General features: G+C 35.9%; 1 protein-coding gene across 5 annotated transcripts in view; it reads left to right on the forward strand.

Moving 5' to 3' along the window:
* The window catches only part of FAT1 (FAT atypical cadherin 1), a 99,772-nt gene that overhangs the window by 41,528 nt on the left and 44,237 nt on the right, over nt 1-14,007 (forward strand). For all 5 annotated transcript variants that reach the window (XR_009114417.1, XM_058023816.1, XM_058023818.1 and 2 more), the window contains exons 4-6: nt 8,375-8,436; nt 11,187-11,516; nt 12,024-12,234. Coding sequence is in view for 4 of the 5 variants with exons in the window: in XM_058023816.1 (XP_057879799.1) it covers nt 8,375-8,436; nt 11,187-11,516; nt 12,024-12,234 (603 nt within the window). In the remaining variant the exon portion in view is untranslated. The remainder of the gene's footprint in view (nt 1-8,374; nt 8,437-11,186; nt 11,517-12,023; nt 12,235-14,007) is intronic.

A 14,007-nucleotide genomic window follows, 5' to 3' on the forward strand; every position in this document is an offset into this window, starting at 1 on the left:
ATTATATAAACCATAATTTATATATGAAGCAGTTTGGTATTTATTATGAGAATATTATGGATGTACCTTTGAGGAAATTAGTAATCCTATGGTGTAGGAGATAGTCCATTTAGATAAGGATATTAGTTAGGGAATTCAGCAGAAGCTTTGAGAAATTTCCCATTTCAGAACATAACTGTGTCCTGTGCCTTTGACACAGTAACCTCTAATGGAGAGTGTGTGTGTGTCTGTCTGTTGGTCTGTCTGATTTGGAGACCGAAGTGAAACAGGAAATGGGCACAGCTGCAAACAACTTCCGTGGGTTTCCGATAACCCTGGAGAATTACTTAGTGAGGAAATGAAGGGTCAGTGACCACAGAGTAGTGTTGGCTTCATTTTAACAAAGGAAATCTTTGTTGTTTAACTACTTGTGGGTTTTAATCCCAGTTGACGTAATGTTTTGGAACTTGGATAAAACCAGTGTTAGTATATTGCACGCTTATGTGATTTAAAATTAAATAAAGATCAAAATGTTGAATTCTTTCATGTAACTTCTGTAGCTGGTAAGCCATGCCAGGCTGAATTATTGTTCACTTATGTCACACAGCTCGATGTGTATGTAGCAGCTCAAGTGTTTACCTGTGACAGGCAGAGAAAGTAAAGTATTTGATTATACTATCTCTAGGACAGATTTTCTTCTTTACTGAAAATGTAATCAGAATTAGCCCAGATGTTTTTAAAAAGATTTTAATTCTGCAAAAAGCTACTTTGATTTGTCTTTTTAAAAGCACTTGAAGTGCTAGGTCTTTTTTGTAAGTGGGAAAACAAGTTAATATCTGAAATTTCTAATCATATTTTCATATCCACTCACTCTACACTATTTAGAGAGTATCTGCAAATATAGAAATTTTACTATAATAGAGGCAGCTATTTTTAAAATTACTTGAAAGCATTTATGTTTTACTTTTAGTTAGATACATTTCTGGAATTTTCTACAATTATATGATCAATAAGCATTAATTTTACACTTAATTTGAAATCTAGTTGAAATTGAAGTTGTACCGTGTTTGTCGTATTGGATGGCTTAGTTGTTTATGTAAACTAATTTTTTTTTCCTTATGATGTACATAAATAATATTTGGAGAGTTGCTTGTCATTGCTTCATGTTCAGATCACAAATGTGATTAATGAGTATTCTGCTCAGCGAATTCCAGGATGCTGTTGAAATAGTTCAGGTAAGTGACTCAACTTCAGATGTGCACCTTGCAGTTACACTTTATAGTAGGAGGAATGAGTAGTTAAATTGCCTGGTTACAGACAAACATGGTGCCTCATGGTATGAAATATTAGCCATACTTTTTGATGCTGTATGCAAAACTTGCAGTCTGTCTTGGCAACAAGCAGCAAACTCATAAACACTGAGCTGGACTTGATGATCCCTGCGTGTCCCTCCCAACTCAGCATATTCTGTGATATTACTGTACTTCAGTAAATGGGCTGCACAAATACGCCCTTGTGGACAGGGTGTTACCCCTTGTTTGATGCAGTCCTGGGTTGGGTAGGACTGAGACCTCAATTATTGCTTGACTTTTCATGGAGTACTATTCAAAGAGCAAGAAGTGTTCATCTGGGACAAATGTGCCAACAGTGTTTTTTGTGGATGAAATCCGGAGCATATGCACTAGCATTTGAAACAGGAATAAGGAAATATCTAAGTAAAAAGAAAAGGTGATCTGAAGAGCAAACACAATGTAGTTCTTAATGTGTTTCAGACTTTTCAGTCTGGAGTTTACTTAGGTGTCTGTACACTGTGGGAGTGTCCTGTTGGCTTTTGCTTGAATGGCTCTACATGGGGATTGAAGAGGAAAAGGCACCAAAACTGTGAAAGACTGTTCTAGTTGAGTGCCATCATGCTATACCTATACTTAACAAAAAGGGAACAGTGACTTCATCAGGGTGTACTGCAGTAGGTTTCCATTTTAATTGTTTTAAAGCCAGGGTATTGTAACTCATTTGTGTAATTACCCTCATGAGGAAGTTTATATATGAAGTAGAAAATAAGTCCTTTAGCCCCAAAAGTGCATTTAGGCAATCCAGAAAAGTCTCCTAGCCACAGGCTGTGCACTCTGCTAGGCAGAATGAATCTTTGTTCTACCTAAAGAACTGCATAGCAAAAGAAGCTAAAATTCAAGAGGCCAGAGAGAGCGAGCAAACAACCGCAGAACTAAAGAAGAGAGTATATGGCTAGGAGAATGGAAAGAGGAACTCAGACTCTCAATTCTTCTTGAAAAGTGATACTATTTTTGAGATCTTTGTTGAAAGAACAGTAATGATTACTTTTAAGTGTTGTACTTGAGCAGAAGAGGCATTTGCAGCCATTTAAGGTGCTTTTAAATTATAATCCTAGTTTATCTTGGGACTGTATATTTACAATCATATTTCAGCATTAGAAACTTACTGGTGACAATTCTGTTGCTGGTTTCGATGAGAGTTATTAAGGTGTGTAGAACAAGGAAGAGTTTAGGAATGAAAAGCAAGTGAAATTGCTAAGGAATTATCTTTAAGACTATATAAACCAAAGTTCAGTTTCTTTATGACAAATTTGCTCCAGCATGATAGCTTGTTAGCACTATGTTGTATCTTTTTTAACTCAGCAGTCTGCCTTCATGCTGATGTAGGACAGTGGTGATATGTTAGACTTTGGATCTTATAATAGTCATCATTAGTCATTACATGGCTCATAAGACAGTTGTTTTTTTGCCAGCTGCAAAGCTGGAATCTCGTCTTCAATCCTCTGCTATTAATTTTTATTGACCTGGTTTTATTAACCTGTTCATTTGGTTTGGTTATGAAGAGGATTTTTGGCTTATGTAGAAAACAAGGTTTGACTGTAGTTTTCCCAAAAACTTACCTGAACATCTTCAGAAAGAAAGTGTGGGCCTTTTCTGATGGTCATTGATTGTATGATGTTACATGTAAAACACAGTTAACTTTTAATCAGTGGAAAGAAGACTGAATAAAAAGTTGTCTTTATGTGTCAAGTGATGAAATAATCATGGATTATTGTTTTATCAGTTATTTTCTTTGTATTTTGGAAAGTGCTGAGATATCAGAAGAAGTTTAAAATGATCTCATAAGAGATCTTTCAGACAGTGAGACACTCACTGTATTATGAGAGATGTCTGAGACATGATTTGATCATACCTAGTACTTCTGTGAGGAGGAAACTACTGATTTCTGTGAACTTCTTAGTCTGTCATACAAAAGAAAGATATATTCCTCTGTCTAGAAGGGAAAGCTGTCTTGAATTGGATATAATACACTACTTCTTAAATGACAAAGATTAGTAGGAAACTCCGCCTTGAAGTGAGACAATATCTCTATCACTTGAAGAGACGTAATTGGTGTTCAATTTACAGAATGTTTGGTGTAATTTGCTCAGTGCTTTTGGGCTGTAGTAGTTATGCAGTAGTTAACACGATTACCATTACAGCCATGTGTGAGTTTAAAATCCATGCTTCCTTCAAATCTTAAACTGATTTACGTATTAAGACCTTGTAAACAGATCTGAAGGCATAACAATATGTTGAAAAAAGAAAACCCTTTAACATTCACTAGTAATTTGTTGGTTTGGAGGTTGAAATGGGGGAACGAGAGCTAAAATAATAATTGACTAAGTTACAGTAATCATAACTGAGAGTTTAAGTGATAATTGACTGATGCAATCCAGAGCAGCCATTTCTGCTGGTTAGTTATGGTTTACATTTGACACAGAGGACAAAAGCCACATTGACCAAATATGTCCTCATATTTAGTTTATGACCTGTATCTGTTGAAGTTAGTGATAAAAAAATTTGTAGCTGCTTCCTTAATTCTTCAATGCCAATGCATTCAAAGATCAGAGAAACTGTATTTGTTTTTTGTATGCTGCAATGCAAATAGTGTTATACTAATTCAAATCAAGCCTATCAGTTCGAACTCATTGGAGGCAGCATGGTACTCTTGGCATCTGCTTTAGTCTTTTGGTTCATTGTGGGGCTTAGCCATGTCTAACAGGCAAACTCCCTCCCATCTGCAGAATCTTCATCCTCTCAATCTGAATGTGCAGTTGGAAAGTCTGCAGCTATTTGTGAAAGCACAAATGCATGGGGATGCAGGATGTATACACAGCAAAATAAAAACTTTGAGCCTTTCTCCTCCCCTTGCAAAGACCACTTTTTCTGATGCCACTTCTTTCATCACTGAGATCATCCATGCCATAAAGATAGCTAATAGGTAATTCTTAACACAATGCCCACCTAATATTCTATGGGTTTTTTAAGGGTATTGTCATTTTGGCATTGAATGAAAATTGTTGATGTGTTAGTTTTCAGAAACAGAGATAGTGTGATGTAGCTGGGAACCAATGTGAAATAAATCTGATCTCTGGTGCTAATTTCTACTGCAAATGTAGAGTTTTATTCAGATTTACATAATTGTACGTTGCAGTTGCATTTCTGTATATTTGTTTTTCTGTTATTTAAAATGGAAATCTGAAGTAAGTTTTATCTTAATGCAGCTGTAATTCTCTTAGTTTTTGGGTAGACATCAAATAGACAGCAGGTATCCTCAGAATGTAAACTCAGATAAGGAATGAAGAGAGAACAGAGTTGTATTTGCTACTCATGCATTCTGTTTTGTTTTATTTGTTACAGATGTTTCCAGTTAGTTTCAGTTGATTCTAGTGACTCTCCAGCTAGTGAGGCAGAGCAGCTATGATTTATCCAAAGACTCTAAATTATTACGCTGCTGTTCTGAAAATGTTTCTGATGAGGCAAGTTTTTAAATATTACTAAATACAAAAATGGCACCAATTTACTAGAGATACCATTTCCTCATTATCTTAGAAATGTTTTTTATGAACTTGCATTTCTCAAGAATGCTTGACATATCTTGCCATAGTGACATTGGTTTCAGGTGAAATAAAAGTCAGTGATGCAACTTACTGGAGCTTATTGTTCCTGTTGGTTTTGGGAGAGGGGAGCTGATAAAAGGAGGCAGAAGCAAAATGCAGGAATATGGCTACAAAACAATGCTCTGTGTCAGTTTTGCTTTGAAATAGAATAGTTTGTCACAAGTGACCTGTTTCTCACACATGCTGTTATTTCATTCAGTAATAAACACATTCTCCCCACTTCATAACAGAGATTTCAAAACTGAATGTTTTACAGGCTTCTTCAGAGCTTAATTGAAATATTTTGCTTGCCGCTCCTTTGGGGATGTGGCGTGTGCAAAAATGTGATCATGAATTTATTTTTGTAGAGGGAGGGGCACAGCAAGGATATATACAAAGTGTTACAGAAAATAGAAGGAGTTCCATCTAAAAAACCTTAAGAACAGAGCAGAGTGGTGACTTTTGTTGCAGGGAGCTAACTTACATTAGGTCCAAAGATTGTCCCCAACCCTCTTAACAGGCAGTTACAGTGCATAGGAGCACTTGACCTTATTATCACAGCAGTAGTTCAGGAAAGCTCTTCAACAATGCATAAAATCTGTTGGTGCAGCATTAAACATTCTGTAATATAGAAAACCCTGGCAAGAATAGAAAAATGTAGTGATTGCAATAATCAAACCTTTTATAGTCTTAAGCTGAAGCGAGAAACTTTGCTGAAGCTAAATTTGCACTTAGGAAAGTGTCTATCAGTAAAGAGTTAAATAAAAAGAATGTCACGCATGTGTATGTGATTCTAAATCCAGAAGTGTTACATTTCCTTTGTTGGCATTAGTTTCTGCTGAATATACAGGATATATATGGTGAAGACTAAGCCCTTCTGTTATTGGTCTGAAGTGTTTTAACAGAAGTGTGGCGTGCTTGGCTGAAAAGACTGGAAGTTTTAACAGATCAAAGCATGTATATTTTGTTCTTGCTGGATATTTTTCTGCTTACCTATTTGTGTTGTATTGACCAGCTTCATTAACAGGAATTTTATCTGGAGCAAGACTTCCTTTAAGAATCATTAGTGTCTAAAGTAGTGGAGCGTGGTAGAATTTTGTTTTGAGTGCTTAAAGCAAAAGCTTTTGAATGGTCTTTTGATTGATATTTGGTTTTCTCCAAGTATTAATTGCCATGGGAGGGCTTGTGCTGGCTTTTTACAGAGGTACTCAGTAGAAGGAGGTTTTAGGAGAACTTCTGTTTCCTGAAGTCACCTGCAAGTCCCTTTGCTGGAAGGAAGCAGATGAGGTGGCAGCTGTGCCACTTGTGCCCTTCCAATTAACAGTCCTGTTCTGTTTCCCATAGTGCCTGTAAAAAGAAAATGTGTTATCTGGACTTGGGCAGAAAAGCAAAGCTTTTTAGAATATGTGACGATAAATATTTTCAGTTGTCATTGTTCACAGCTCTGTAATATCCGTGTGAAAATATTACCTCAAGAAGGTTAATGGACAACTGTAACATCATATTCTCTTTCTTCCCTTACCCCTTCCTAAATTCACAGTAATGATGCAACCTTTTTCCGTGTAGTTTGGTTTGTTTGCTTTAGGGTTTTGTATGTTTTAATTTTCATTCCCCCTTTCTTTGTAACAATGGACAATTCATAATACCAAAAGATATATCCTAACAATAGCAAACGTATCTTCTATGTGCTGTAAAAGCATAAAAATAAAGCAGGAGAAGATGACATATCATTGTCAAGAATACTAGATAAATAATACATTTGATATGATGGCAAACAAAATTGCAGGAAAAACAAGGGCAGATTTGACCATAATTGGAACAGCTGATATTTGCACTGTCTGTTTTTTGCAGGATAGTTGTTTGAACAGTTGACAGCTGTAATATCGCCTTATATAGGTTTTGTTCATATTATTTAGTGTGGGCTGTCTGTTTTGTTGGTATAAGTAGACTACAGCTGTTTTTGTCAGAAGCACTGAGTAGCTATGCACCTGTGGTATACAATCCTGTTTCTCTTGGCCTTTCTCTTTTAAGTTAAATTTGAGGTCTTGATTGCTTTTCTTACAAACTCTGCTTTTTATCAGCCAAGAGAAAATTGAAGGCTTTTTATTGTAGCAGACAAGCTTTGAAAACTTTTAAAGTGGATTTTAATTTTCCTTATATAAGGTCATATTAATAAAAAACTTACTCTGTAGTTAGAAAATGGAACATGAAGTATGCCACTTGTATTTTGATCTATTTAATTCTTCATTGGGTAATTGCTTTTCTGTTTTCCAGTTTGACATTATGGATCAAGGTGGCAATGCTTTCCTCTCACTATCAAAAGCTGAGATAGTTGCATAAAATGTCTTCTGACATTGCATTTTCCTCTGTGTTGCTGCTTCAGGGGATATGGGATGCTTTGCTCAGTAGTTGCTTAAGCTGGGCAAATCCAAACCTTGGAGTTTGCTTCATGAAAGGCCAGGTTGGGTCTAGCAGGATTTACTAGCACAGGCTCAGTCCCATGTGAACACAGCAGTGGTGTTTGTGGGGCCAATTTGTATGTCTGAAAATGTTAATTTTCAGAGGTACAAGTTAATTTTCAGAGGTACAAAATGTCTTTCTTTGCTTTTGTGCAGTAAAGAAACTGAATTCTCATGTGGCTGCACCCATTGCACAGTTAACTCCCCCAATAGCAAATCATTCTGCTATAACTGAGAGTTGAGCAAGTTTACTTTTTGTGAAACTCAATAATTAAAATTCTGAACTAACTGTTAGGGAAAATGAATTCAAATAAGATCCTTCTGTATTAAATTTCACTGTCTTTTTGTTACTTCTTACTCTTTGATTTCCTTCATTTGAAAAAAATCCATCATGCCTTCCTAATCTTGCATCAGGAGTGTATCAAAGTCTTGTGATAAAATGTAGCATCATGCATCAAAAACTTGTGGTTCTTCTCTGCTATTGTCAACAGCAACTGTTTGACTGCTCGTCATTGTGAAATTAAGTGAACAAATTGCTCTATTTTTTTTCTATTATTATTGCATCTCTTCAGGTTATCCTTCTTTTGCCTTTATCACTAATAATACAAATAGGTGTTTCTCCACAAGAAATAGGTAATTAATTCAGTTAATGTCCCTCAGCACCCTTTGAAAAAGGCATTTGAAAACAAGATTTCATGTGGGAGAATTGCATTCATTACTCTGTCAGAAACATAACACACACAGGTGTGTTGGAACACTGAACTGTGTTTGTCTTAAGTGTTAAAACAGCTTAGTTTTCAGATTGCAAAGAATATTTTCACAGCTTTTAAGGATGGGAAACCCCTCACCCCTTCCCTTAATGAAAGCATAAATTCTACAAAAATGGAAGTGGCCACCTAAGAAGAAATTGATATTGAGGATACCAGTAACTGCTGATTTAACCTAACCTTCATTCAGATGATTTTCTTGAAGGATCTGATTAATTATTCTCTTACATTTGCAGGGCTAATTACAACCACATCCAGAAAACTAGACCGAGAGCAGCAGGGAGAGCACATACTGGAGGTAAATAATTTATTTAGATTGCCGAAAAACAGTGACTGTAAGTTCATTGCTCTTTTACAGAGAATTAAGTCTGCCATGAAGAATTCAAAAAACTGGATTTCAGAAGTAATTTCCTACTGTGTTCATTATATTGCAATGCAGATAACAACCTATCTTATAAAAACTGTGTGTTGAGACTTTTTTGCTAAAAAAGAGTAAAGGTACAGATTGAATGCAATTTTTTTTTTCTGTATCTCAAAACAAAGATTTACATTCAAATGGTACAAAGGCATGATTGTTAAAAGGAGTGTGATTCCTCTTTTTATCTTCCTGTGTAATTATTGGAATAGCTATTTTAGCCTAACTTTTGCTGAGTATAGGCTTCTGCAAAAGAAGTGCAGAATGTTTTTGTAATACAGAGAATACAAAAGGATAGTATGTGAGTAGCCTTATTTTTGTGCATAACATTTTTACCAGTCTCATCAGTTGCATTGTAGAGCCCGAATCCAAGAGCATGAAACTTGTGACATAATGCTTGTATTTAACTACATTTGATTAATTGCCTGGAGTTTATTTAAGAGCTTTTTGTCATTCTCTGTCAAGGAACCTGAAAGGAAAACACATAGAGAACTTTGTCATCCAGTTTCACAACGTTGTCAAGCAGTGTAATGGCGTGGTACTTCTCCTGTAATGAAGACTTAATATTCACAGTGATCCTTATGTCCTGAGATTTATCTGTAGTGTTTATTGTGTCTGTTGTCCTGGATGACAGATAAAAAACTGCAATGGGAGTTGGCCAAATTAATGTTAAAGACAGAGAAGCACCTCTAGACTTACTCAAAACTTGTGAAATCCTTAGAAAGGTGTTCCAATAGGAGACAAATGACTGCAGAGGCGTGGAGATTAATGTATTTATTCTCTGACAGCACAAACTATCCTTTTGCATAATTGCAGGATATGTGCAGTCTTCCTGGGCCTTTTGTATCCCTTTGGTGCATTGTGAGCTGGATTAATGCAGCTGTTGGACCAATTTTTTAATCATTATTTTAATTTCTGTATCAGCTTTGAAAAGAATGCTTTGTACCTAAGTAGCAGTGGGGAAGAATTTCTTCTGCAGCGTGTTTCTAGACGTAATAGTAACAAAATTAATTAAACTCAAATCTGATATAGTACTAGACATAATATTCCTGTATATTTTAAAGTAATTATATAATTCTCTTTTCAAATTTGCCTCCTCAGATCAGTTGTCTCAGTTTCCCAAAGCACTTTGTGTCCGTTTTGTCTTATTTCTTGACCACTGCTATGTATATTGGTTGTAAAATTGCTAAATCATGATTTTTACTTCTCTATATATTATACTGTATTTTTAAAATTAGGTTTATTCAGTAAATAAAATGAGCTGTGGATTGTTTTCTGATCCTGAGGTGACACGGCCCATATGGCTTTGATTGCTTGCACCTTATCCCTGGAACAGGGTGCCCACATGTTGAAAATTGTGTCTGAATTGTGTGAATTCTCAGGCTGCAGCTAAACAACACATATGTGTGCTACTTGTTCTGGGCCAAAACTATGCCAGAAGTCACACTCATGGTGTAATGTTATGGGCAGTTGTCTGCTTGCAGTCATGCTAATTTAAGTTTAATTTATAACCTTAAACTAACATGTACAGAACTCAGAAAGTTTATTTTTAGGGTTACAATGTCACGTAACGGTACCTAAATCCTCCTGCTTTCATCATTCTGTATAAAATAGCAGTTTAAGCTCATTGCTCTTTAGTTTGGAATATTGCTTATTGCCTGCTGGTGTAATTTATAATTCTTTGTTAATTTTGGATCCCAACTGGTTGCTAAAGTTTTAACTAAAAGTCCGTGAAGTATGTGACAGAAGAGCTCTTAACTACAAAGCCACACTGACAGACAGCCTGGCCTAAAGTAGCAGTTTTCCCATGTGTTAGTTTTATGTTTACAACTCTGATAATAGGTTGGAAAGAAACCTGGAAATGCACAGAATGGTGGACAGACCCAAGTGCTGAGCTAATTAATTGAGCATTGAAATGTTGGCCAGATGGGTCGGTGGCTTTATTCCTTTTCAGTATTAAATTTGATCTTTGATTGAACTTCTGCTTACATAATAGTAACTAACATGCCCCATTTTTTTATTTCCAGTTTGTGTTTTTTGGGTTCCAATTCACACTTTCTTATGCATTTATTTTAGCTTAGCTTCATGTTATTCTCTCATATCTTAGTGTACTCTTGGTCGTCAGTAATGCCTTCAAAACTGATGTTGCATTCAAATCAAATAGATGTTTCTCAAATTTGCCTTTGTTATTTGCTTGGTTCAGGGCAACACTAATTTTATGTTAATTGCCATATTATCCCATTCACCTTGTAATATCCTCATTTGGGATATGCTTTGATTTTCTCATTGGGTGTGGTTGGGGGTTTTTTTTAACTGAAAGTTATGTGGTGGTGTTCCATTACAAGTCCTAAAGGGAACAGATATTCAAATATGTGGAAATCACCATCTGTTAGACATGAGCATGAATATTTGCGTTTCATGTTGCATTAAACGTGTCAAAATATTAGGATAATAGTTGAATATACTTTTGAGTACCTTTTGTAAATACTTAATAGCTTTAGGCAAGTGCTTCAACTGAAGTTAGGGGATAGCTGTACAGTTGTTTGGGCAGCTGTAGGAAAACCTCATTTATGGAGGAGCATTGTTGAAGGACCAAGTTTGAGCTCTAACTTTACCCTTGTTAATGAAAACAGGTAACGGTAACAGACAACGGTACTCCCGCAAAATCAACAATTGCACGGGTGGTTGTGAAGGTCTTAGATGAGAATGACAACAAGCCACAATTCTTGCAAAAATTCTACAAAATTCGGCTTCCGGAGCGTGGTAAGCCTGAGCGAGAGAGAGCTGCCAGGAGAGAGCCAATCTATCGAGTTATTGCTGCAGATAAAGATGAAGGCCCCAATGCAGAGATCTCCTACAGCATTGAAGACGGTGATGAACATGGCAAATTCTTTATTGAACCAAAAACTGGAGTGGTTTCATCAAAGAAGTTTTCTGCAGCAAGGGACTACGATATCCTTTCAGTGAGTGAAAATCCTGTATATCATGAATATGTAATGTGTTCTTTTATCTGTTCATCTCTTATTCAGTAGCTGGCAGGTGAGTGACTGCAGTATCTGAAGGAAGAAAGCTTCTACAAATCCAGAAGTATTTTTTTGTGTTTGTTTGGTTTTTATTGAGGGATGATTTGAGATGTTTGTATTGTGTATTAAGAACTGCCGTTCTTTCCCAGAACTTGGCAGATAATTTATGTGATGAGGGAACATAAGCAGTCAGTTTGACTCACCTTCAGGAAGAAAGCAAAATAAAAGTGAATTTATGGTAACAGTTTGTGCTGCTATCAGGTGCTGCATACTTTTTCTCCATTTGCTGCCCAGATAATGAAGGGCAAGTGGCACTTTGAGAGACACTTAACCTTTGTGGAAATATCTCACACGAGCAAACATGCTTGGAGCTTATTACTGCTTTCTATTTATGTGACACAATGATTTATGTGATCCTGTGGCCTAAAAGATGTGTCTGTTTCGCAGATTAAAGCTGTAGATAATGGTCGCCCACAAAAATCTTCGACTACGCGGCTTCACATAGAATGGATTCCAAAGCCTGTCCCACCCACAGAGCCTATTTATTTTGAGGAATCATTTTTTTCTTTTACGGTGATGGAAAGTGACCCAGTTGCTCACATGATTGGTGTAATAGCTGTTGAACCTCTTGGAACACCACTTTGGTTTGACATAACGGGTAAGGATGCCTTAAGGGCCTTTATTATTAGAAACAAATGCATGGAGTCTGAGATACTGGAGGGCTCATTGCAGCTTGATTTTAATCACTCTTCAAATAAATAATGCAAGGTTTTGACATTCCTTAAGTGCAAATGTGGATTTTATAAGTCAAAATTATTTAATTTTTATCAATGCCACTCTGTACCAAAGATTAAAATTAAGTTGCAAAATATCTGCTGTGTTGCAGTTTTAAAATTGATTTCTGAATATTGAGTCACTTCAATGAAAACTAATGAAGTCAATCTCATAGACTGTATGATAGGAAAGGAAGTCAGAGGCTAGTTTTCTGCAAAGCAGGATAGTATGTTCAAAAAGAAGTTTTACTGTTCACATGGGTTTCTTCTCCTCTGGGCTGCTTCTCAGTTTGCTGTCCTTTGATTCAGTGCTAAAAGGAAAGCTTGCAATGTTCCTAACCCCAGCAATCTTCTTCTTGTACTTATTCTTTCTACTAAATCATATCTTAACCTCTACTATTGAAAGGCGATTTCTAACCAGTAATAATGACTACATGTTGATTTCAAGGTAACAAAATTAATAGTACTTTTTTGAAGTTCAGACTTAGTCACTAGACTTATGAGCACCAGTAATACACAGAGTGTTGACTGTGTAGCTGATAGTCAAACCAAGTTCTGTTGTGTGCCAAGTGTGTTAGAATCAAGGAGAATGACATAGCTTTTTTTCAGGAGAGGTGCCTTGTAATGAACTGCTTCTAGTCTTAAGTGAACTCTTTCTCTCAGTCTGCCAGATTTTTGATAGATTTGTGATTTTTCTATTACATTCACAAGAGAAGGATCTTTTTCATCTTAGTTACTACTGAAAACTTTAGCCATTATTATGATGTTAAGCTGCTGGGAAGAGCATATTTTTAATTAATTTATTTATTATTTTAATTTATTTCTCAATAATTTAAGTATTTTAAACATCTGTTTTGCTGGTATGTATTTCCTGAGGTGTACTGAGAACAACAACAGTTAAAAATAAAGTTTATGAAACTAACACAAGTAGCAGGAATATACAAATGCCAAATTTCAAAAAATTTTCAAGCACATGCAAACAGATACAATTCTTCCCTAAAATCATGCTTCATGCATGAACAGTCTGCGATGATAGTGATAATCATTGCCAATGCATTAAATACTTACAGAATTACAATATATTTTTAAATGGTTCTTTTAAATGTATTCTTGAAAAAAAAAAAGTTCCTGTCCAAATAGATTATAATTGATAAAAAGTGTTGGTGTTTAGACAAACCTAGATCTGTACAACTCTCTAGTGGGACTAAAAAGTTGAGGATGCTTTCTTGCATTCTTCTAGGAGCAAAGTTCTGCATTCGATGTATTTTGGAACTGAGGCTACGTTTTCATTGTTCTCCCAAACACACTCAGGGATGTGGGAGTAGAAAAGCAGAAAGTAAAAAAATAAGTGAGCAGGAGAAATGAGAAGGTATTCCAATTCGAATTAGGGAATCCGTAGCAAACAAATATCTGTGGACCGAAATGAGTCCATTAAAGGAAAGGTTAAGAAAGTGACATTGTCAGAGAAAGGTGAGCAGTTCATGGAGATGAAAGAGAGTAGATAGAATAGGCCTCAGAGGCTTCTTGGAATCTGAGCACATTGCAGCAGTGATTTTTTTCTGGAGCCTTTTATTAGCAAAATTTGTTAATTAAATTGGGGATGTACTTTCCTATTGTTCTTAGCGTGCCTCAGTTGTTATGCACTGTGAACAGTGAGT

This window comes from Melospiza georgiana, chromosome 5, assembly GCF_028018845.1.
Source record: "Melospiza georgiana isolate bMelGeo1 chromosome 5, bMelGeo1.pri, whole genome shotgun sequence".
Lineage (NCBI taxonomy): Eukaryota > Metazoa > Chordata > Aves > Passeriformes > Passerellidae > Melospiza > Melospiza georgiana.